The sequence below is a fragment of the Xylona heveae genome (genome assembly GCF_001619985.1).
Source record: "Xylona heveae TC161 unplaced genomic scaffold L228scaffold_5, whole genome shotgun sequence".
NCBI lineage: Eukaryota > Fungi > Ascomycota > Xylonomycetes > Xylonales > Xylonaceae > Xylona > Xylona heveae.
This window is the reverse complement of record NW_017264197.1, coordinates 1,135,916-1,158,453: the sequence shown is the minus strand read 5'-3', so window position 1 is coordinate 1,158,453 and position 22,538 is coordinate 1,135,916. Positions and strand designations below refer to the sequence as shown.

The 22,538-nt window shown below is 49.1% G+C and overlaps 5 protein-coding genes across 5 annotated transcripts; all 5 read right to left on the bottom strand.

Annotated features, from left to right (window-relative positions):
- Positions 1 to 155: 155 nt before the first annotated feature.
- On the bottom strand, positions 156 to 2,480 carry L228DRAFT_268237 (hypothetical protein; the record flags this gene model as incomplete). Its single annotated transcript, XM_018335098.1, has 2 exons — positions 156 to 1,787; positions 1,845 to 2,480. 2 exons carry the CDS (start codon positions 2,478 to 2,480, stop codon positions 156 to 158), a joined length of 2,268 nt encoding a protein of 755 aa, XP_018188411.1.
- A 1,829-nt stretch (positions 2,481 to 4,309) lies between these two features.
- On the bottom strand, positions 4,310 to 6,399 carry L228DRAFT_260985 (hypothetical protein; the record flags this gene model as incomplete). Its single annotated transcript, XM_018334296.1, has 7 exons — positions 4,310 to 5,139; positions 5,219 to 5,398; positions 5,463 to 5,636; positions 5,693 to 5,836; positions 5,898 to 6,017; positions 6,118 to 6,225; positions 6,396 to 6,399. The coding sequence occupies 7 exons, from the start codon at positions 6,397 to 6,399 to the stop codon at positions 4,619 to 4,621; spliced, it is 1,251 nt and encodes a 416-aa protein (XP_018188410.1). The 3' UTR covers positions 4,310 to 4,618.
- Positions 6,400 to 6,792: 393 nt separating this feature from the next.
- L228DRAFT_282933 (hypothetical protein) lies at positions 6,793 to 10,584 on the bottom strand. Its single transcript, XM_018336059.1, has 3 exons — positions 10,402 to 10,584; positions 9,405 to 10,261; positions 6,793 to 9,273 (listed from the first exon to the last, which is right to left on the bottom strand). The coding sequence occupies exons 2-3, from the start codon at positions 10,099 to 10,101 to the stop codon at positions 7,265 to 7,267; spliced, it is 2,706 nt and encodes a 901-aa protein (XP_018188409.1). The 5' UTR covers positions 10,102 to 10,261; positions 10,402 to 10,584; the 3' UTR covers positions 6,793 to 7,264.
- Positions 10,585 to 11,530: 946 nt separating this feature from the next.
- L228DRAFT_268234 (hypothetical protein) lies at positions 11,531 to 15,190 on the bottom strand (the record flags this gene model as incomplete). Its single annotated transcript, XM_018335097.1, has 1 exon — positions 11,531 to 15,190. One exon carries the CDS (start codon positions 15,188 to 15,190, stop codon positions 11,531 to 11,533), a length of 3,660 nt encoding a protein of 1,219 aa, XP_018188408.1.
- A 3,496-nt stretch (positions 15,191 to 18,686) lies between these two features.
- On the bottom strand, positions 18,687 to 20,912 carry L228DRAFT_282931 (hypothetical protein). The gene is made up of 3 exons (XM_018336058.1): positions 20,770 to 20,912; positions 19,745 to 20,686; positions 18,687 to 19,674 (listed from the first exon to the last, which is right to left on the bottom strand). Exons 1-3 carry the CDS (start codon positions 20,861 to 20,863, stop codon positions 19,016 to 19,018), a joined length of 1,695 nt encoding a protein of 564 aa, XP_018188407.1. The 5' UTR covers positions 20,864 to 20,912; the 3' UTR covers positions 18,687 to 19,015.
- Between the last annotated feature and the right edge of the window lie 1,626 nt (positions 20,913 to 22,538).

Sequence of the window (22,538 nt, the reverse complement as noted above, 5' to 3'; positions counted from 1 at the left end):
TAAATCCTCTCTCTGGACAATGACCTCAACCCAACGAGGAAAAAAAAGAAAAAAAAAAAAAAAAAAAAAAAAACACGAAAACAATCGACTAAACTCCCCCATGTTGAGCAACAATTCAAAGCACAAAGCAGGAGAAAAAAAAAAGCAAGAATGAATTAAGCGCCGCGTCTTCCCATTCTCTCAATATTACTCATAATCCCACTTCTCCCGTAGCCGCCGAGCCCCAATCCCGATCCTGACGCGGAAGATCCTGAATTTAGACCAGAACCAGAACCAGAAGAAGCAGCGCTGCCTGACGAGACTCCACTTCCTAATCTCCCAATACGACTTTCTCCGCCTGAGCCCATCATACTTGCGCCAAATCCAGGGGTTTTCAGACCCGAAACACGGGAAATGCTACTTCGGAGATTTTCTAGACCGGTTGCGGCATTGATAGAGGCGGAAAAAGGATTTGAAGAAGCAGAGGTAGATCGACTGGTGCCTGGTGTAGGTGGCTCGGTAGTAGATCCATTGGTGGTGGCAGCCATTGCTTGGATATTAAGCATTTCTTCGACGGCAGCGACGAGGTCGCCCTTTTCGAGGCGCTCCTGGTGTAATTCACTCATGAGCTGGGCATGTTCACGCTTCGACGTGTTGAGGTCTTCGATGAGCGAAGCGATACGGTGTTCCTGCTCTTGGGCGCGGTGGAGAGCTTGGGCAAGTTGTTGACGGTCTAATTCTGAAGATTCCGTTTCCCGAGGCTCCGACATTTCAACATCGTCGTTGCTGTTGATGTTGTTGCGCAGATGAGTGTTTTCTTGATCGAGAGAAGCAATCTGTTCCTCAAGCTCCCTAACGCGTTTATCCCATCTGGACTCGTAGCTTTTCCGTAGCGCAGCGACTTTGGTCTCGTGCTTCGATTTGTAGAGAGCATGGAGGTCACGAGCGACTTTTTCTACAGCAGTCTCAACGTCTTTGTTGGACTTGGGAGTGCCTGGCGTCGCTTCATCAGATTGCGAGGTGGCAGAAGCGGCTCCTGCTTCTAGACCTGCGACCTTGCTTTCTGCTTCTGTAGCTCGGGCTTCGGCTTCTTCACGCTTCCTCTCGCTCTGCTCAAGCCTCTGGGCAAGCCGCTCGCGTTCTTGCTCACCCTGGAAGAAATCTTCTCTGGCATTTCTGAGGAGCGTCTCCAGATCATTGCCACGTTTCTCCCATTCCGCCTTTTCCATTTCGAGGCTCTCTCGTGTAGCACGTTCTTCTCGTACAGCCTCCATATTCTCGCCGACGCGTCGCTCGGCATCTGCGATGGCCTCTTTCAGACTGTTTACTTCAGCCTCTCTGCCGCTAAGAGTGGCGCGCATGGAGGAAATTTGAGACTGAAAATTGGACTTGACCGTCTCAAGCTCACGCGCAGTAATGCTAGGAATAGATCGTGGCGTAGGTGCAGGAGGAATGTCAAAGTCAAGCAGATTCATAAGCTTCCTTTGCTCCGATGGCGTCGCCGGAGGGAGTCTCTGCTTCGCTGGTGAAGGTGTCCGCATGCTGGCCATATAGGACGCAAGCTCCGGCTGAGGCTTGCTGGGAGACATTGTCGCGTGCCGACTTGGAGAATTGTGGTATGCGCTGGAGAAGGAGTTGATTTGCTCAGTGAAGTCGAGGAGATATGTGGTTTGTTCCTTGGCAGAGCTCTGAATCCGGCGGGGCGTCGGCGAGGGAGAGGGTGTTCTTGGGCTCAAATCGTCAATTGATGACTGCTGGCGAAACGACCCGGGAGTCGTAAGGCCTCGGCGACGGCGGGGTGTGGGGGACTTTGACATGTTAGTGGCAAAGGTCTCCGTGGTATATGGGTGCTAGAGTTGACTTACAAAACTGCTACCCGCTGTAGAAAACTTTGTAGGACTTGTCATGGATTCCTTGTCTGCTTGTTGTCCAACACGCGCAAAAAGAGTCATATCGGCATTGGGAATGGCGGAAAAATCGCTAAAGCAAGTGTCATCCATACTGACATCCTCTTGTTTGTTTTCAATCGGGCGCGCAAGCGGGGTGGCGCCAATTTCGGAGAACTCGTAGTCAATGGCGCTAGCGTCGTGGTCCTCCTCATCCAAGTGAATGTCTATGGAGTTGGCCGAAGATGTGGGACCGGAATTTTTTATTGGTGTCTCGAGGTCGACGTCGAGGTCATCAACGTCGTTGAATTCGTCATTTCTCGCGCTCTCTGCAACTGCAGGCGAATGTGTTTGCTTTGCGGGAGAATTTCTCCTCGCTGTTGGGATTGGCTTCAGCGGGCTGGACGGCTTTGATGGATACATGTCAAAAGGAGAGCTGGCAGGGACATCTGAAATGTCATCATTAAAAGGCATGTCGTATACTCCGTGGTTGTGGTTTTCCTCGTGTCCTAGGTTAACCAAATCGTCTTGTCCTGCATCTGAGAAGCGCTCCTTGATCGCAGGTGATCTAAGGTTCAAATCGGATGAAGATATTTCTCCGAGCGGCTGCGACATTTCGATGCTCCGAGACTGTGTAGCCTTTCTGTTAATTTCTTATACGTCAGCCTGGATCAATGCAATTTGAACGAGATCAATCCATGAAAATCAGAACTGAAAGGAAATTCGAAAGGCACATCAAGCAACTGCCATTTACTCACCTAATTTTAGTCTATAAGCCCTCTCTCCGCGAAAATCCGCGACTAGCTCCAAGAAAGCCCAATGACGTTTCACAGCAAGTGTTTATCAATTCACAGAGTCTAACTCTGTGAGCTAGGTAAATCGCAATTCCTGCTTCCAAATGTTTCTGCCAACTGTACAGAGTTCCAGTCTGTCGATCAATTGGTAGAATCGTCGTCAACGATTGGCGTTATCCCAACTGTCTCTTTGTCCCTTTCGCAGGTCACCCGCACAGAAAAGGATACTTAATTATCCACTGCAGGGTATCTCTTTGCTGCTCTTCACTCGTGCTGTTGCTGTCAATGCGGGGACGCGTTCGGGTTGAATATTCCTCCTTCGCACAGTTGTGAAGATTAGGTAGATCAAGAGAGCTGTTGCGGTAGACAAACAGCGTAAACAAACAAAAGCCCAACGGGCCCTGTTGGTCCGAGGGCCGTAACAACATGCAATAAGCGACAAGGCTCTGGCATTCGAGATCTACCAACATGTCATTTCCTTATTGGGCCGTGGGCTAGTCTTTACACGTGATTTGCTACGGCAGGCGTGGAATAGCAATGATGCTATTTTGTGTCTACAATATATCCAGTCACCACCCTACGCCTCTTCATACGCTGCAGTCGGTACGAGTGTCTCAAACCCTAAAGATTTATGCATACGGACTACGCTTTGTATTCTCACTGTTCCATCTTTACTTCTACTATTAGATACTATAATTACTCATATAGCTTTAAACTATTTTCATGTTTAAACTAAATAAAAGGAAATAAATTATTTCTCGTAAGGGACAATAAGAGAACACGACAGCGTTATCCCCCATTCGAGCATTTGAGTAGCTCCCTGTGTATCATGGTCCCATGAAGATGCCAAACGCCCTGTCGATTAGTGGTACTAAATCACGGAACGTGTTTATTCTGTGCCATGGCACTCACAATTTACTGTTACTCAATATGTTACTTCAAAGCCATGTTACTAGTACGTTGTCAAGCTCAAGGCTATAATCAGGTTCTAGAAGAGAGAGAGAGAGAGAGAGAGAGAAAAAGAAAAAAAGAAAAAAGAGAAGAATAAACAAACAAACAAATGCAGATTATCAGCATGTGGAAGAGGGCTTGAATGTGAACAGGAACACAGGCTGCTGAAGATGAGCTTTAGCAAAGCAATGCCGGGCCTGTGGAAGTGTAGGAGACTAGAAGTAAAAAATGACTGCGAGTTGAAATCATCTGTGATAGCTTTGCCACTAAGCGTTCGAGGAGGATCATTAAATAGTGGAGGGTCATCAACAGTCTATGACAAGGGAGAATGGCAGAGGGAATCCCACTCATCAGGCACTCTGGATAGCAGTATACAAGGCAAACGGCGCAGGTTCAAGCTCAAGACAAGAATCCAGTGACAGTCCTCTAAGGCGAGTGACAGCATTATTCTTCTAGCTGACTGGCTGGGTGGATGACGAGTCCCAAGCAGGCAAAAGGCAGAGCAGGAAATCACAAAAAATGTCTAATTACAGCTAGTACTGATGAACGTCAGCTAGAGTTTGGGGCCCTACATAAATACGGGAATACATGAATACATGAAGAAGGTGATTGCACGTATTATACTAGAAGACAGCAAAAAACACAAAGAAGTATAGACCAAGAGCAGTTATTGCATGCAAGTGATTCCGTTCGCTCAGGCGGCAGGTAAAATGGATATATACTTTCCGTCTATTGTCTAAAAGTACCAAAGGTAACTAATGCAACGGCCATCAGGGGCTCCGGGGGTATTTTCTAAGCTAACAATACAAAAAAAAAAAGCGGTCCCTTATTCTGGGCGCTGCCCCTGCGACAAGAGGGGGCGAAAAACAGTTATGGTAGGGAATAACACATACAAAGAATAAAAAAAAACAAAGAAAACAGAAAAGAAAAATCTAAGTCATACAGAAAAGCTTCAAGTGGAAAGAGAAAAAAAAAGAAAAAAAGTTATTAGTCTTCAGCGCTCACAACTCAAATCGAAGCGGGAGCCTGCGAGCGAACAAGAATAGGACCAACCAGCATTTCGCGATCCTCGTCCCACTCATAAGAGTAAATTTCATCGCGAACCTCATCCTCGGCTCGGATATTATGTTCTTGCATCTTCACCTGCAACACTTCGGCCGGAGACGGTTCCCAATTCACTGAAAAACCAGCAAAAGGAAAATTTGCGATGGGGGGAGAACGAAAATCAGCAGGATCAGAAGTGGCAAGGATAGAAGAAGTATCAGTATCGGAAGAAAAGAAACGCGAATGCTTAGGCTTAGTCAACTGGGAAGTTTCCTCCTCAAGAGTGGTCCATCCACCATGAGTGGGGGGAGTGGGCAACGAAGGGAAACCAGAAATCTGGGGAAAGTCAGAAGAAGGGGCAGAAGTATCATCAACTTGGGGAGCAAGACCAAGGGCAGCGCGTTGACCATTGTCGCACGCCTCGCAACCCGAAGACAGAAGTGGAGCAGATACGACGGTGCAGCCGGGAATCCCGATGCTATGGCCTATTCGAAACAAGTGAGCCAAAGTCCGATGTGAGAATTGCCAATCAAGGAAAAACAAGAAAAAACAACATAAGCTTACCAGCAGAATTATTTTGGGCCGCAAGATGAGCCAAGCGGGCCTTTTCAGCAAAAGTATTGGAATTACCAAACGGTCTCCGCGGCACATGTCCATTTCCAACGCTCATCGCAGCAAATTCCTCATAGACAGGATCATAGGTGTTCGTCGGACCAAACTCGTCAGAGCCATAGAATGCAGATCCTGTAGGGGGTACATTAGTGAGCGTCTTCTCGCGATAAGGTGAAGGGGGATCAAGTTATCTTACCGCTATACCAAATAGGAGATTTCCACTGTCCGCGCGTCGCGTTATCGATATAAACAGTGTTTACTTCAAGAGGAGAAGTAAAGTCCATCAAATCCGAATTTGGAGTTCCAATGTTACGCATGAGAACACCGGTATCATGAAAATCAAAAAAATCCAAATCAGAAGTAAAGTGATCTGTCGCACAAGCCATCAGTCAAGGGTTTGTCACAATGAAATCAGACTCGACTTACCAGCTGCATTCATGGAGGCGAGGTATTGCTCAACCTTTTCGATACTCGTCTTGTTGACTTCGGCCGGGACTGGGATTGGAGTCATGGGCCGGTCTTCATTGACCTTGAAGCCATTTTTGACAAAATCATCCAGAAATCCGGGCGCTACGATAAAAACATTAGCCAAGGACAGAGTAGGGCAAAAACGCCAAATGAAACAACTTACCTGAGACCCTCTTGCTCTTCGGGCAAGGGGTTGGAGGGCAGTTCTCACTGTCAGAGTCTGAATAAATGGAAGGAACTTGATAGATAGACTCGTCGGAGCTATCTTCATAGATAGTGAAACCTATAAACAAACACGCGTCAGCGTATATAAACACTTATGTACGCGTCAAGCACGTCGAAAATGCGCTGGGGGGAAGGGGAAGGTAACTGGTTTAACTTACTAGGAGATCCCATAGATCCAATGGGGGCGGGCTTAAAGCCGCAGCGACCCTTGGAAATGGGAGGACAGGCCTCGAGGCCAAAATCCTCGATCATGGAGCGAAAACCGGCTGAAGCAAAAGGGAAATGTTAGCTTGGTCGAAGAAGAGGCAAATGGTATTCTGGGTGGTAGAGATGATACATGGGAGCGATGGATGAACAAGACCAAAACAAAGGATGATAGGGGCAGGCGTGAAGGCAAAGGGAAGAGAGAAGAGAAGAGCGGGATGGGAAGACTTACACATGGCTAATGAAGTCCTCTAAGAACTCTGATGTAAGGAGGATGGTTTGCAAACGCTTGAATAGCGCGCAGGGGGGTGTGCAGTAATCGAGGCGTTAAACGCGACGACTACCAAAGTCAAAACGTCAAGGAGACGAGAAGACGAGAGAAGCGGGTAATATGGACTGGGTTTAGAGAAGCTTGAGATGCACAAGAGAGAAGGAAGCAAAATGAATTTGCGAACGTGAAGAGCTTTATGAGCAAAAGGAGCAAAAGCGTTGGATCGGTATACGAACGAAACGATGTTGGTGATGGAAGAAGAGAAGAGGAAGATGAGAAGGGGGGGATAGGGGGGGAGGGTATAAATACTCCTAGGACGCGAGAAACAACACGCCAGATCACCACCACGAGGATCACACGCTGGAGAAATGAAGTTGTATTTTGGGAAGGAACGGCTCACGATGGTTCCTTCCATATGTTGTGGTATCTAACATTGATGACGCCAGAGAAGGCGGAAGCGACGACTCTTGAAAAGGTGCAGGTATCAATCATCAGTACGCAGGGACAAGCAAATTAAGCAAATGAGACAAGTAAACGCCCAGAGGTATGCATCGTCAATCGTGCAAAAATATGGTGTTGAAAGAAAAGGACTAATGCCTCGCCAGATATGATGATAGTCAGTTTTTGGAACGTCCGTAACAAGCAAATATGTAGCAAAATGGGAGCTGAAAGGATACAAGGAGAAAGCAAGCTAGCATGAGTGATGGCAACAGAATAGGTCCGCACCAAACGCCCACAATCTCAATCATAACGTCGTTTTCTCTGAGACACTCCCAAGTTCTCCTCAAGAAAACGAGATGGGAATCGGAGAGGCTTCATGTGAATAGAGCTCAAGGAAGGCTATCCCATTCTCTCTTGACCTCTACCTCGTGATGCTGCACTTCAGGGTTGGTAAGAACAACCTCTTTCCAGGCCAAGTAGTTGAGGGATCTCAAGCTTGCACCATCAGTGTTGGCAGGATTCAGTGCCGCAGCCAAAGTATTCTGACGTCTCATCTCCCGTTCTCGAATCACATTTCGGGCTACCTTCTCACGAAACTTATAAGACGCCCATCCTTGAACCCCGCCAAGACGAGGAGACTCAAGAATGTACTTGAGCAATACATAAGGCAGGGAAATGAGAATCTTTGAAAGCACCTTGGTGGAGAATTCCAACTTGCTGGTGTCCTCCGAAGGCAGCTCGCCAAATTGGATGGCAGCCAGACGAGGGTGAGAGATGTTGGGCTTCGTCTCAGAGTTGACGAAAAGCCGAGGATGGCGCCCGAGTTGGGAGATTGAAGTGTCGAGCTCGAAGTCCGCAGGGATGTTCTCGATAATGAAATCAAGAATCTTGTTCATGAGAGTAACGCCAAAGACACCGTATTTGCCGCCTAAAGAGGGATTGTATGCCTCGCCATGAGAAATAGCCAACTTGCGAACCTGTTGGACGTTCGTCTGAGCATCAGTGAAGCCAATGGGACTAGGGGGAGCGGGGTGAGGATTTGAACCCATTTCGGGATCTTCAATGCTCAAGCCTTCCAAGGCAAAAGACAAGGCAAGCTCGACAGTGTCCCAACCGATGAATTCAGCAGCGACTTGAACTCCGCAAGCAGTGATGTTCTCAAAGTCTAAAAGATAGCCAGCAGCAGCGTATGAAAGAGCGAACTCCATCTTATCTTCAGGGTTGTTGAGAATCCACTTTTCCTTTGTCCAGCGGTCAACGAACGTGGGATGAGCCCTAATACCTTCAATGTCTTGAGCTGTCAAGAGAGGCGCACCATAGAGATGACGCAACGCCATAGCAAACGGACCAGGCTGGATGAATGGGTCATCAATCAGAAGTTTGACCTTCTTCATTCCGCTCGGATTAACCGGTTTGTTACGATGCTCCAACAGCAAGTAACGCAAGAAATGGCTTCTGCCGACAATGACTCCATGAACAGCGAAAGGCACATACCAATATGCGTTCTTGGGATGATGGATTTCGAGCAAGTAATCGGCAAAGTCGGTGTCGGAAAATTTTCCGCGGAGGTAATACTTGATATCGTCGGATGTGTCAACAGGAGGGGAGGGCTGATGATGATGATTGTCTCTGTTCAACTCTCCCTTGCTGAAGTTTCCGTTCACATGGGGCAGGTTATTATTAACGCCGTCGGCGGAACCCATACGTCCTGAAAGGGTTGCCCGGGCGAGCTCGAGCTCCAGCCATGCTTTTTCGTCTGCGCTGGACGATGGGCGGGGAGTGATTACATCTCGCATGCGGCCACTTCCGCTTCCAGCGTCAGAATCCGGAGCAACTGTCGAGAGCGAAGCATCATCCCATTGGATGCCATAGGCTCGGTGAACTTGGTCCTCCAATAGAGGTCTAGGCGGCATCATGGGAAGAGAAACTGAGGGCGTTCCGGCTGCGTCAAAGGAGCCAAATCTGCCGTAGGCAGGTATATGCCCGTTAAATGGCTCGCTGCCGTGGCCATAGGGACCGTGCTGTGGGGGGAAGGTTGGAGGGTAAACAAAACCAGGGTGCGGCTCCGCAACGTGATGTTGATGGGGGAAGTAGTGGAAGGGTTGCTCAAAAGGAGGCGCTACGAAGCCATGAGGGTGAGTTCCCGGAGGTGGGTATGGCATACTGGCTGTGGAGTGCGGAATTGGTGGCGCGGGAGATGGGCTCGAAGACCCGGTGAAGCCTCCAAACAAGACCCCGCCAGCGCTGGACCGATGCTGATGAGGCATCGGTCGATTGTATTGCATCGGAGGCTGCGCGTACATGGATCCAGCTGATGAAGGCGTTGACTGCCCGTTCGGAGGATGAAACGAAATAGGATGAGGGCGAGGCATCGTCGAAACCCCTTGCAGCGTTGCTTCTGTGGAGATTGTTAGATGAGTTTGAGATGGACTAGAGGGAGAGAGAAGAAAGAGGTAGGCCGGAGCTCTAAAAAAGAAAGCGGTTGGGGAAAAAGCGGAGCCATGACAAGTCATTCATCGTAGAACGTACCTTCATCTTGTAGGCCAGCGACAGCCTCAGTGTTACGCGCCAAGGAGTTCACTGATTGTCCCGCTGCGCTTATGTCGTCAAGCCTCCTCTGTTCAGATGACTGGGGCGCAGTCACCAGTGTTCCATTCATCTGCACCGGTGAATGGTTTTGCTGGGAAGAAGCACTTGCACCTTTACCAGAAACGGTTTGTCCCTTCCTTTGGTCGTCTTCAACGTTTCTGACATCTGAATGCGGTCGCTCCTCCAGGCATTTCTCCCGAGTCTCAGCTTCAGAGGTTGTTTGCTCCTCCTGCTGGGCCTGCGCTGATAGACCATTTGACGACGCCTTTTGTGTTTCCTCCGGAAGGGACTTCGACGCATTTGTCGCCTTGGCTCTTTTCTCCGCAGTGTCAATCGATCTGGGAAGAGCAGCCTGCTGTTCTTCTTTCAATTCGGATTTTGAGGCCTTCGATCTTTCAGTACCAGGGTGTCCGGAAGATCCGCGGGAGCCCTTGGTGACCGCTGGGGATGCGGGCTTCGTCGGTTGCGGAACATGTTGCGATACAGGGACTGGAGCGTTCTTGTAGCTCAAACTGCGCGGAACAACGGGAACAATTGGGACGACAGGCTTAAGTGGAGCTGGCGGGCGCTTTGAAGTTTGCATGGCCCCTTCATGCTTCGTCGGACGACGGGGTGACGACTCCGGATGAGGCGCCATCGTCGCCCTACGGTGGGAGGCTTTCGATTTTTGGGGCTGCGCCTTATGAAGCTTATTACAACTGCTGCTATGCGGTCATGAGGATGATAAAATCATACGATGCGGCGCGATCAGTCTGATTCGATGGCGTAGTCAGACGTGGGGACTGGATAGCTCTATTCTGGTTTTCCGAAGGGTGTCTGTCAGCCTTTTGGGTTCTCTACTCGCAGTAATCATTTTCTCTCTCTCTCTCTCTCTCTCCCCCCAACGTGAGAAACAGCTAACATGACGAGTTTCAATGATCTGCGGAGGGTACCGTACCGTGTCGCTTTAGAGGGAAAAAAAGGAAGGACTGGAAATGAATGAATGACAATGTGGAAGAGTCCCTATACCAGGGCCAGGCTAGATGATCATTTGAATCAATGCTGGCAGGCCTCTTCTTGGAGATCAAGAGTCATTCAACATTAATTCTACCCGCGACCAAAGTGGGAGGGCGGAGAGTAGAGTTTAGCTGGGGCAGCCAGTCAGCGGCGGCCCCTCCACTTTTCGGCCTGTGAATCTTTGTCTCGCTTAAGCTTGCTTCTTCACTCGGTCCATACCAACGTCATGCCACATTGCCCCTGCATTCTCTTCTCCGATAGGCACGGTCGGCGCACTGTCTGATTACTCATTTCTACTATCACTGCTTGTCGGAAAAGGGATTTGATGTATGTTTGATATTATTGGGGAGGTTGACACTAGTTTCTGTTTTCGCGCTGAGAATCAGAAATGTGATACGCGGACTAGCTACTCGAAAGCCTTCTGACCTGACCAGCGAGATTCTAAACGTCTGGTGCCGAAGAAAAGAAAATCTTCGAATGAATCCGCCAACTGAAAAGGGAAAAAATGTGTGGAGGGGAAAAATGAAGACTGAAACGCCGGAAAAGGCTCAATATTAGATGTCCGGGCAGTCACATGGCAAAGAAAGGTAAATAAGAGATAATAATCAAATCGAAGACATCGAGAAGGGGGAATGGAAAACCTATTAAACTGCCTTTTTCTCTGCAAATATATCTTTGCAGAGCGCATATGCAAGAAGAGATATCAAGCAAAGCCCCCACTAAATATCATGCATGTCATCACCTGAAACTAAACGAAACCTCAGGAGAGCGAAAAAAAAAAAAAAAAAAAAAAGGAAAAGAAAAATCAAATGTAGACAATAAATTCGAAATGTGGCTCAAGTCAAAGGCGCCGCGCTCCCTAACCGTGATAGCTCCGCAAACACCAATTATCTGATATGCAACCACCATACCTAGGCAAGATTTCTGATATCGAAAGAATTATAACACAACAGGAAGATGAAAGGATTAGGTAAGATCAAAACCGAATTTGACTCTTCCTCAAATGAAGTGGCAAATCGAGATTGCAATCAGGTTGAAAGTCTTGAGTCTGATACAAACCAATCTCGCGCTCAGAATGGGTGACCCTCAGCGGTAGCCGGGGGGATTGGGGACCTGGGCAATGGAGGCGTGTTAGGCACCACAACGGACTGCTGCTTGGCGCGAATGCGCAAGCTAGTTCCCTCACTGATGCTCTTCCGGAGCCGGTGTCTGGGTTTGCGTTTGGGGCTGTCCTCATCGTCAGACCAGCTGCTCTGTTCCTCCACCGGCTGAAGAGGTGAGACGGCGCTTTGGGGTACTGGAGACGGCTGAGGAGCTGGCGCAGGCTCAGTTTTGTCATTCCGGCCACCAAAGGCACCCAAGAACGATTGTGTTGCGGTTCCGCGCTTGCGGCGTGGATTGATTGGAGGCACAGGTGGTGGACTCGTCCCCTCTCCATCATGGTTGCGAAGACTCGCACCCTGAGGGAGGTCAATAGTGGTGACACTTGAGGTAGACGATACAAATGTAGGTTCCGAGATATCAGACTTCTGAATTGGTTTCTTACGGTACGTGCGAGTCAAGGGCTGCTCCCCGTAAAATATCGGTCCATTTGGCGGCGAATTCTGGGAAATAGGTACGCCATCGTGAAGAGGAGGCGTGGAGTTTCCCGAAATGGGCATCGCAGGAGATGGATGCGAAGACAATCCAATCGCCGGAGACGCTGGCCGTGAGTGGTTGGGTCGAACACCAGGTCGTTCAAAATAGTTTGGGAGTGCAGGAGAGTTACTATTACTCCGAAATCTGGACGGCGATGCAATGGAACTGTGCTCGGAATTCATAGAGCCGGACATGTCCGGTGAGGGTCTGGAAAAGCCTGCAGCCGGGGTCTCTCCAAACACAGAATCAAATGCCTCCATCACAGTGTGTCGGGGGGCCTCTCTCTGCCGACTTCGGCTTCGGCTTCGAGATCGTCCAGCAGAAGCTTCAGAGACTGACCGATCTCTGCTCGCGGTCCGTTGATGAGACCGGCTGGGCGGTCGCTCAGGATCGGAAGCGTGCCGTACACTATAATGAGTGGCTTCATTTTCTCTTCCAATCGCCTGATGCTCTCGCGGCCAGACTTTGGACTGCACGCCAGGAATTTTGGGGCCCCGGATAATCTCTCGAAGAATTTCCTCCTCCAACTGCCTGCGGAGTTCTTCCTCCGACTGTCTACTTCGTAAACCATTCGAATTTGGCAGCCGTACCTTTGATAACTTATTAGACCCCTCTTGCTTTCCCGACAGCGATGACTTGCTCGACTTTGACTTGAGAAGACCGAAGGGGTTGGAAGGCTTTGGTGGAGGATCTCGAAGGGGATGAGCCGGAATGGTGCTCTCAGCACGACTTGCAGAACGAATATCAGTCTCCGTGAAGGCTCGCACATTTTGCTCAATCATTCTCCTTCTCTGAGCAAGCTCATTGGCAAACTCTGCTCGCTCCACCTGGGTCTCAGTGCTTCCGCCGCGAGCGTGACGGCCTCGCGCCTCTTCCTCCCAAGGGGCAAATTTTGGGGCATCTTGTCTCAAGCGAGACTGAGAATCATCCATGGTATTTGAAGAGGGCCATCCTATTGGAGATGCTGCTGCATCGTGAGAATTCTGAGATCCTTTTCGCTGACCAGCGAGTCGTCCACTCCGGTCGTCATCAGTCTCACTAGGTGTCAACGGTTCAGGAAAGTCTATGCCTGCCGTTGAAGCATCAGCATCGACCGCCAAATTCAGAGAAGATTGATAGCTATCCATGCGAAGATGTTGCCTGATTAGGCCGTTCAGTCCTGAAACCGGTCCAAGAGTCGGAGAGTCTTCGTTGAAGTTGCTTGGCATATTGCCACTACGATGGATTTGATCTTGGTGACCTGTGATAAATGCAGGAAATGTGGTGCTGACAGGAGACATATCCTGTTCGGAATAGGTGTACAGCTTTGGGTATTTTGGTCCATTGGTCTCCTTCGAGGGCCGTCGAACTTTTGCATTGGACGGACGAAGTGGTGCCGGTCGTGGATCGTCCTCGCTTCCACCTCGATTCCTGGACCGTACATGCCAGTCGTTACTGTGCTCACTTTCACTCTCACTAAAATTTGCAAAAAATGTGCCCTCTGCTTCATTCTCACGCTGAACGTTAGGAGTACTTGCGTCTGATTTGAACTTCTCCGCGGCACGATGGAACACGCCATAGGCTTGCACGTGATTAGGCCGAGGCCCTGCGCTTTGGTTTCTATTTTCCACTTCCTCGGAGCTGCGTGACTTGGACTCGGAAGGCTGAAATTTATCCACCAGGGGTGAGGCCTTGGAGCGCAGCAAAGGCTTCTCTACTCCGTTCGCATCTGATGGACGTCGTGACGATTGTGATCCGCCGTGCGTTGACACAGTTGCAGCAGACCCTCTTCTGCCGTTACTTGCCGTAGAAACGGCAGCAGGGGAGGGCAGCGGCTCCTCCATCCGATTAATCGTTGGACTCGACAATGGCGCAGATGCAAGATCGGGCTTACTATCCTTCGATTCGAGGCTCTCGAATCGAAAGTCGAACCCGTCAAATCCTGGAGCCGGAGAAGGCGGCAGCGAACCTTCTTTTCGATTCGGCACCACAGCCATCTGCTTAGGCCGACCCAGTGAATCTGGCGGATTCGAAGCGCTTCTTGGCTTCGATTGCTTGATGTCTAAGGGAGGGGGACGGGAGCGTAGACGATGGATGGTGTCGAGCCTATTTAGGGCCGAAGACTGTTGATCATGAAGATGTTGGTCGAGTCCACGCTCATATAGACGCTTTGGTCTTGCCGGGGTTCGGTCAACGTTCTGGGCACTGGTGCCCGCCGGCTCTTTCGAAGGCTTGGCGGTAGATGTAGATGCGGCAGCAATGGAAGCCTCCAAAGCCGCAATCTGGGAGCCTACTGAAGATGCGACCGTTGAGGTTCGAGTGACGGACGGTCCAGAATTTGTTGATGAGGAAGTTGTACGTTTGTTGGAGATCGCCGACGACCGCTCAAACATGTCTTCTTTGTGGTCAACATCGGTTAATTCTTCGCGATTTGAGGGTTGAGGAGAAACGCTTTCTGCCAAAGGCATCTCCTTTGGGCCATGGAAACTAGCGGTGGGAACATCTGCCTCATAAAGCGCTCCGCCTCGAGGCGGTTTCTGGCCGGAGCTCTGACTTTCGTCCAAGTCCGAGGTCATCACCTTGAAGGCTTTTTGTCTGCCACCAAACATATTATTTGATTCAAAAGGTCTCGATCGGTTCAAAACGCCTCCCTGGTTACGAGATTCTTCTTCTGTCCCGTAACTCTCACCAGAAATGGATGACTCATGCTGTCCAGCTTCGAAAGGCGCCCGCAGTGATCCGCTGGATGTCACTTCTGATATTATTGAGAGGTCCCGGCGAAGGAAGCCATAGTCAAGGAGCCTCGATTGGCGCTTGACATCCAAGACGCTATCATCGTTGGCCTTGCCAACCAGCGACAGAGGATCATCTTGATCCCGCAGCATGCTGAACCGGGCTGATAGTTTTGGCATGATAAGACTGGTGCGGAAGGTATCGTTTGATGGAAGAACATTTGAGAGGTCAATTTCGGGCCGTGCCGGGGGCTGTTGTTTCTTCTTTGATTTCTTCAGAGGATTCAGCGAATGCGTCGAGGGATTCTCGGCGCTGTCGGGTATCCCTAGGTTGCCAGGTGGCTCGGCTTTCGCCTTTCTTCGGGTTTTGAATCTATTCATCCTGACAAGGGTTTATGAAAATGTCGTATAATTGTTTGGCCTGAGAGAAGGATATGAAGTGCGATATCGGGCGAGAAATTCCGCACTAGCCTCAAGTTTCTCGTGTGTTTGAAGGGTTGTGTATTAATATTGTCTGTCTTGTTAAGTTCAAGACACTTCATGCATATGAGCCCAGCCCACTATGCCAGATTTCAAAAGTCGAATTATTTTCATGGGACGGACAGACAGTGTATTCAAGCGATAGGTTTGCCTGGGAATGGGCGAAATGTATCTCGTTGGTTTAGGTCGCGTGAGTGAGTGAGTGAGCTTGAGGCGATTTGTTCAAGTCTCTCAATTTGAAACGAGCGGACGATGGAGTAAAGACTCCACTCACGAGATCAGGTTGTTGAAGAAATCTTTTGCGATTAGACCCAGCTGAGCATTCAGAGGACAATGCGAAATAAAATTCTGCTGAGTCCGGAAGTGTGCGTGCTTGATGAATGAGTATGAGCATATGCGACGAGATCAAGTGAAGTTGTGTAAACTCACATGTTAGTAGTCACAATAACAAACGAGTGAGAGAGTGTGTGAATGCGTAAGGGAATGGAAGGCCCGACGCGAACCCAAAGATCGACGAAATAAGGATTAGATCAGGTCTCTCAAATGGTGGACGGAACCATTCACTCTTATCGGAGAAGAAATTTTGATCTCGATGAAATGAAGAGCGCGTGAGAGATTTCGCAAGGAGAGCGCAGTGGGGACGACAAAAGATGCTCGAGCCTAATGGACGTCACCAGGACCAGGAGCGGGTTGAATTGCAGGCCAGAGAGAACAATGACTGGAGAAATCGTGCCTGACTAGTTCCCCTGTCTCTTCGGGTCGAAGGCGACGGGGCGAAAATAGTGGAGAGGTGGCGCGTGTCTTGAGGGCTCTAACGACTCGGACCGGCCGTTCCCAGATTGTGGGACAGTGGCCCACTAAAAGATTAGGTGTTTTAGAACAAGGGGGTTGAAGCAATAATGATCAATGAAAGGACAAGCGGGATAAAAGGTTAAGAGAGACGATCGACTTCAGCTCGTGGGTGATTTGGTAAAGTCGTGGTGGCCACAATCGCCGGCCTCGTAGTGTATGCTCTTCACTCTAATCAACTCGATAAACCCCTTCACCAGGTCCCACAACATCCAATCGTACTCAACGCGGCCCGTTTTTGCCCAATCGTCGCGAAGAGTAAGACAGACAGGTTTTGCAATGGGGGTAGACGCGATATCAGGGGTTGGACGACAATAATTTTCTAATGCAGACGCGCAGCAAGGCAACCACGGGGTGCATTGCGTCGCATAATGGCGATGAATCAAATTGCAAAATATATCAAGGATGAATTTTTCGATCACCACCAAACAGCGCAAAAAGGATCCGAAAAGAGTTCCAAGAAGTTCTACAGAGCAAGGTCACTGGTAGTAATACATTTCATATAGTGATTCGCACGGGTCAAGGGAGGGCTGAAACGGGGGGAGCGCAAGGAATGAAAAATAGACCAACGGCCATGAGTTCCCCCCCGAAGTCGCTTCATCCCCTTGCTTAGGGCATTCACCAGGACGGAGCCATCAGTTACAGAGACACGGCATACGACCTTGATCTCTCCCGCGATCTGATCCTAAGCCAACCTGAGCGATACTTTTTTCCTCTCCGTTCCGAGACTTGTGCTTTTGTTCGTGGGATCCTGCCGTAAAGAATACTTGGTCGTGCCATTTTGATTTGGGGCGCAGTGGGATCCCAGACGTGGATTTCCAGTACGCTGGGAAGCATCACTACTGTCTGTCTCTGACCCACAGGCCACCAAGAAGACCCTGCATCGTCAGCAAAAAGGGGCTATCTTGATCACCCATGCATCCTAAGCCTACCTACCTTAGTTAGCTATATACCTTTGTACCAACGCCTCATAAAACGCAGCCAACCCGCACAGGCAAAAAAGTATACCGGCAACCAGACAAAAAGGTGCTTCAAGTTGGCCATTGTGCTGCGAGATTTTCCTTTTCAGCGAATACCTGTAATATGACCTAATGTTTCTGCCGTCATCCCGGCAAAGCGTGTCAAAGTACATGCCCCAAGTGAGCCTTTGCAGCCTCATCTTCGTGTTGTACTGCACTGCAAAGTGCTTAAATGTACAGCGCTGTACCTGCAGCTTCGAGGCACTTGCTTTGCACCAACCAACTTAATGAATCGCTGTAGGTCCCGGGTTGCGGATGATCCTGGCTCAATGGCCAACTCTCGTTTCTAAGCTCGATTGGTCAATCCAGATGTAAGGCCGGGGTCTTTCTAACCTGCAACCCACGCCTCCCCCGACGCTAATATCCCTCCCGCAGACAGCAGCCGAAATTGACTGAAAGGTGCAAAGTAATCCGGTGATGAACTTTTGGACCCATTTTGTATCGAACCCCGATGACGTTGGGTTTGTATGAAAAAGCACACAAGTGTTACGGGATCACGTCCACACGCAAGGGGAATTGTCCCATCAATGAATAATTTCAATGTGGTCATGCATAAAAGCATCCAAGATATAGCAATGATCAATCACACGCACAACGCATGGATACCAAGGCATAAGGATTGTATGATGTGATATTATTGAAGTAGGGCCAGGGAAATAATGATGAGATGCGCAACATGTTATATTGCCTTCACCCTAGCGTACTGAAGACGCGTGGGCTGCGTGTGCGAGTCGGAAAGAAGCAGCTGTCACGTCGACCCATATTGGGTGATGGATACGATAACGTTGCACAATAGTGGGTTGCAATCAATCTTCTATCGACTCATATCAATTACCTCGAGCGCAAAGACCACGGTCTCACTAATGTGAGAAAGAAAGGTAGAATTTATGGCAAGTCAGTCGCCGGCAAAGGAAAGGAACATACTATCGATCGTTCAGTCATCAGAAACCAAAAAATAATGCCGTCGTCTGCAGTAAATTGTGTCGTTACAGCGCGCTTACCAGGTCATCCCTAACTCGGAGCGCTCAAGAAACGCGGTCCGATGGGCGGCTCTCCAAAGCGGAGACGTCCGACAAAAGTCAAGCATGAGGTACAAATTGGGAAGTTGAGCAAATATCCAGGGCATTCCATTGGTCAATTGCTTTTGATGTGCCTCACAATGAGCGCTTTGGGGGAATTGTCCACGTTCCACGAGCTCTCAAAGGAATGAGACACAAGTCACAGAAGATGCTGGGCTTCGCTAGACACCCTAATAGGGGGGTTTGTGGGCCGCTCAAAGGGTCTGAACAAAGAGATGAGAATGCAAACGAACATCTCATGGGTCTTCAATCAGGCCCGCATTGTAGCTAAATTCGAGTGTCATCTCAATTTTGCGTTTTACAGATCAAAGAGGTTTTTGCAGAAAGACGCAACCAAGGCAGAGAAGCCTTTAGTACAAGAACAGTGCTATTGTTTATGATGATGATGATTGAGGGGGGTTCAGAGGGGAAATGACTTCGGGGTCTAAGCGAGATTATCATAGATCTAGAGGCATGCAACTTATACGTTATTCGTGACAATCATCATTGATAGGACGAGTCATTGTTTTCAAGTATGACTGTCATCTGCATTTCTCAATCCCGTGCCAGGTATTTGTCATTGTCCCAAGTCACCTATGTGAGAGTATTCTGGAGTCATTTGGCGACGAGTATGCATTCTGTGCACAGTTGAGCGAGATGGTCAATGTTGAGTAATGCACGTGTTCCCCAAGATGGCAAAATGGAAAAGGTGTAAATTCCTTGCCAGAGAACATTGCCATATGTCTAACTTAGCTAAAATAAAACAAAATCTCTAGAATGATACTAGTAGAGGAAACTCATCATAATTCGTCTTTTGGCGTCTCACTCCTGGCCGCACCGGCCGATGAAGAGTGAGCAGAGCAGACGGCTGGAGTGCCTACTTCCATGCGATACACACACTTTTCTTCTTCCACAATCTTCCAGATCTCGTCCTTTTCGGCGCAGGCTAAGATCACTAGTGTACTTCTATTTGGCCCATTCCAGCAATGCTGACCGTTCTCGAAGCGCAAGGCAACCCTCTCACCTGAGCCAAGACCTTTGCCATCTGGCAAGACCTCCTCATCTACAGTGACCTTGTCAAGGCGTACAAAGTTACCCATGCCTGTGTCGCCGCCTCCTTTCTTGGGCTTCTGGACTGTCCGATCAAGCCAGCAAAGTGAGTAGGTGTATTCTCCAGAGTCGGTTGAGACACATTGCCCTTTGAGCGCTCGGAAGATATCGTCTTCGCCATAATCCTTAGAGAGGTCGTCCTGATGACGCTGGAGATCCGCTTGAGCGCTGTTCCGCTCATTTATGGCGGCATTGAGAGAATTCTTGGCAGTGCTAACTCCCTTGGACTCGACTCCTGGTGTAGACTCTGCCAGAATTCCATTCTGGATGAGGAGGACACGAAGATCATGCCATTTCTCGTGAATCCAGTCACGAACGGAGGTCGGAAGGTATTCCTCGAATTTGTAGACTAATGGGTTGGTCAGTACAAGGAAAACCTAAGACCGGGCCAAAAATAAAAGGGATAGGGGATTGCTCACGGGCTTCAACGTCGTCTTCTTGTACGCTTCCATACTCCTCCCAGTCAATTGTGCCGGTCTCACTGTCTGGCTTGAGGATTTCGTCCAGATCGCGTTCTAAAGCAGTATTGCCGTCTCCGGCCGGCTGCTGCGCAGCATAGTCCTCCCAGCTCCGCACGGCGCGTTTGACACCTTCATCGTTGAAGTTCGGGTTATACTCGACCTTGAATGTAGAAAGAATGGTCTCCAGCTCCTTGAGTTTTCCCTCGTACTCGTCTCGCTCTTGGCGCACTTTGATCGCCGCCTCTCTCAACTCTTCAATTCTTGCCTTGGCTTGGCCAGCCAAAACATTGACCTTACTGCCAGTCCCGAGAGGCTTCACAACTCGACCTCTCTCACGGCGCTCAAGGTCCGCCAGATCTCTCTCTAGATTCTGGACCTTCATTTCGTTGCCCTGAATCTGAATTTTAAGGTCTTCGATGCGATCTTCAACTTCCTTTCGAAGTCTGCCTGCCTCCGCGACCAATTCTTTTCGCTTTTTGATCGCCGTACCAAGGGAACGCTTCCTCTGCTCGTCTTGCGATCGCCATTCTTTTCCAATCTCTTTGCACCGATTCTCGCAAGTCACTCCGCCAACACCTTGCCATTCTTCACTCCCATCGCAACAGAGCTCGTAGTCACAGGCCCCGTCGTTCACTCTCTCAAATGGAACATAGGCGGGTATATGGCCCTTATTTTTGCAGTAAAACCCAGGAAGGGCCAAGGTAGTATTGCTAGTATCGCCGACAACAGCGGCAGGCCACGATGGCGTCAGGGGCGAGAGATAGGAGCAAGCCGAAGTGCCAGGCTCGTCGGAGCCGTCGGGGCAATCGCAGTAATCGTCATTTATTTTTGAAGCAGCAATCTTGATAGATGGATTCGAAATACACGTAAATGTATCTGCAGGAGTATAGAATTTTGCGACTAATTAAGCATTCAAATTAGCATCCATTCATCCAATTAGCATTGGAACTATCGCAGTGCTATTTACGACGGGGATTGTATACACTCTGGTCCAACGCCGCGTGGGCGGCTTGATCCTGCAGCGAGAACCGAACTCGCTGCAGCACCGAGCAGCAGCGTCAATGGCAAAATCGCCATGGTTAGATGAATAGATATCTGGCTGGCTTGCTTGCTGAGCAAGTCGCAGTTCAGGTAACCCGGTTGAAGTCGAGCTATCAACCAGCTGTCCTGATCCTTGGCCTCGCTAAACCCATCAGCCAGAGCTCGAGGTTACACTGCCGACCATCTTCCTCTTGGGCCGTCCCCCACAACCTCTTTCTATGACCTCATGGCAGCAAAGATCATGAATTGTTGAGCATTTCAAAGATAATAAAATTTCATTATTCTATTAAACAGTTTCTCAATTTAATCGCAGACTTAATTTGGAATTTATGGAATCATATCTGAGTTTTTGTTTTATTTTTGTTTCTTTTTTATAAAAAATTGACCTACGAAATGAGCCTTGATCCAGTGTTTTCTTGCTGATACAAAACTCAGCTGCTACCACAACAATGTATTGACATTGTCATTTTTCTCTTAGAAGGTTGATATTGACAAATTGATCAAACCAACCTTAGAGTATTTGGTTGAGTCTGCTCTCCCAATCGTCCCAAAAATGATGCCGCATGGCATTAGCACTGGATCTCAGGTGCTCCTCCCTTCCGGAGCACTTGCAGCAACTTCCCCGTTGAGAACGCACCTCGAAGCGTGATTAGACACAAAAAACAACATATCTGTGCTATATGAAAATGTTTTCTACGCCAACTACCTAAAGGTGCTTAAACCGACTTGGAATTATCGAGGTTCAAAACACCATCGTATTTGTAGGCAGCAGGAAATTCTGGAGCCATTGAAGAATATCTTGCTGATGCTTATAGGTTTTCTTCTATCTTTATAAGAGCATATTTTCATTCTTGTCCATTGTCTTACAGGAGACGCCGAAGTGCGTAGAATGCGTCTTCCAACCAACTCACCCTCGAGCAATGATGAAAATAGTCCCCATGCAAAGCGGCCGCAAGCTGTGAGGGCTCTCACTACGCCGCTCCCGCGTTACTTAGATTCTCCAGAGAGTCGTCCATTTTTCCTTTCTGTCGAGACGCTTTTGAGACGAACAAACCGTCCCCCGTCACCATTCCCATCGACGAGATCTTGCAGCCCCGGGAGACGAAGGTTTGGCAGTGCCCACAGCAGCAGCGTTGACTTTACCCGTTTGACTCCGCCAATATCGGAGGGAGACACAGAATCTCCACCTTTCAAGCCAGGAGAAAATGATAGGTCAAGCCTGAATATGTTTGATGCAGCCAAATACCGATTGCGCAAGCAAGGAGGATCTTCTGAAGTTACCATACATAGTGACGACACAGGTTCTGGGGCTTCTCGGGGAGGATCAACCTCAGAGACTGGCCGCCAAGTGCCGAATGAAGGAGATATAAGAGAGACAGAGATGGAACATGAGGTCATCAGTGATTCCAAATCAAGCTCCTCGTTAAAGGGGACTGAGCCACTTATTGAACAGGGCGTTCACGTCCGCAGAAAGAGTTCGCCGGCAGGCCTGGTTAAGGATGCCACTAGACGCCCTCCAATCCTGGGTGACCATTCGCCTCACGAAAGATGGTTAAGACGGTCATTGCAGCTAACGATCGACATGTCGCAACGACAGAAGGCGGGCCGCTATGCTGCTCAGCCTTCTTCAAAATTAAGAAGTTGGAGCTTCACAAGTGCCCGCAGCCCTCGTAGCCCGTCTTTCAAAACAAATGCGAGTAAAAGCCCTATT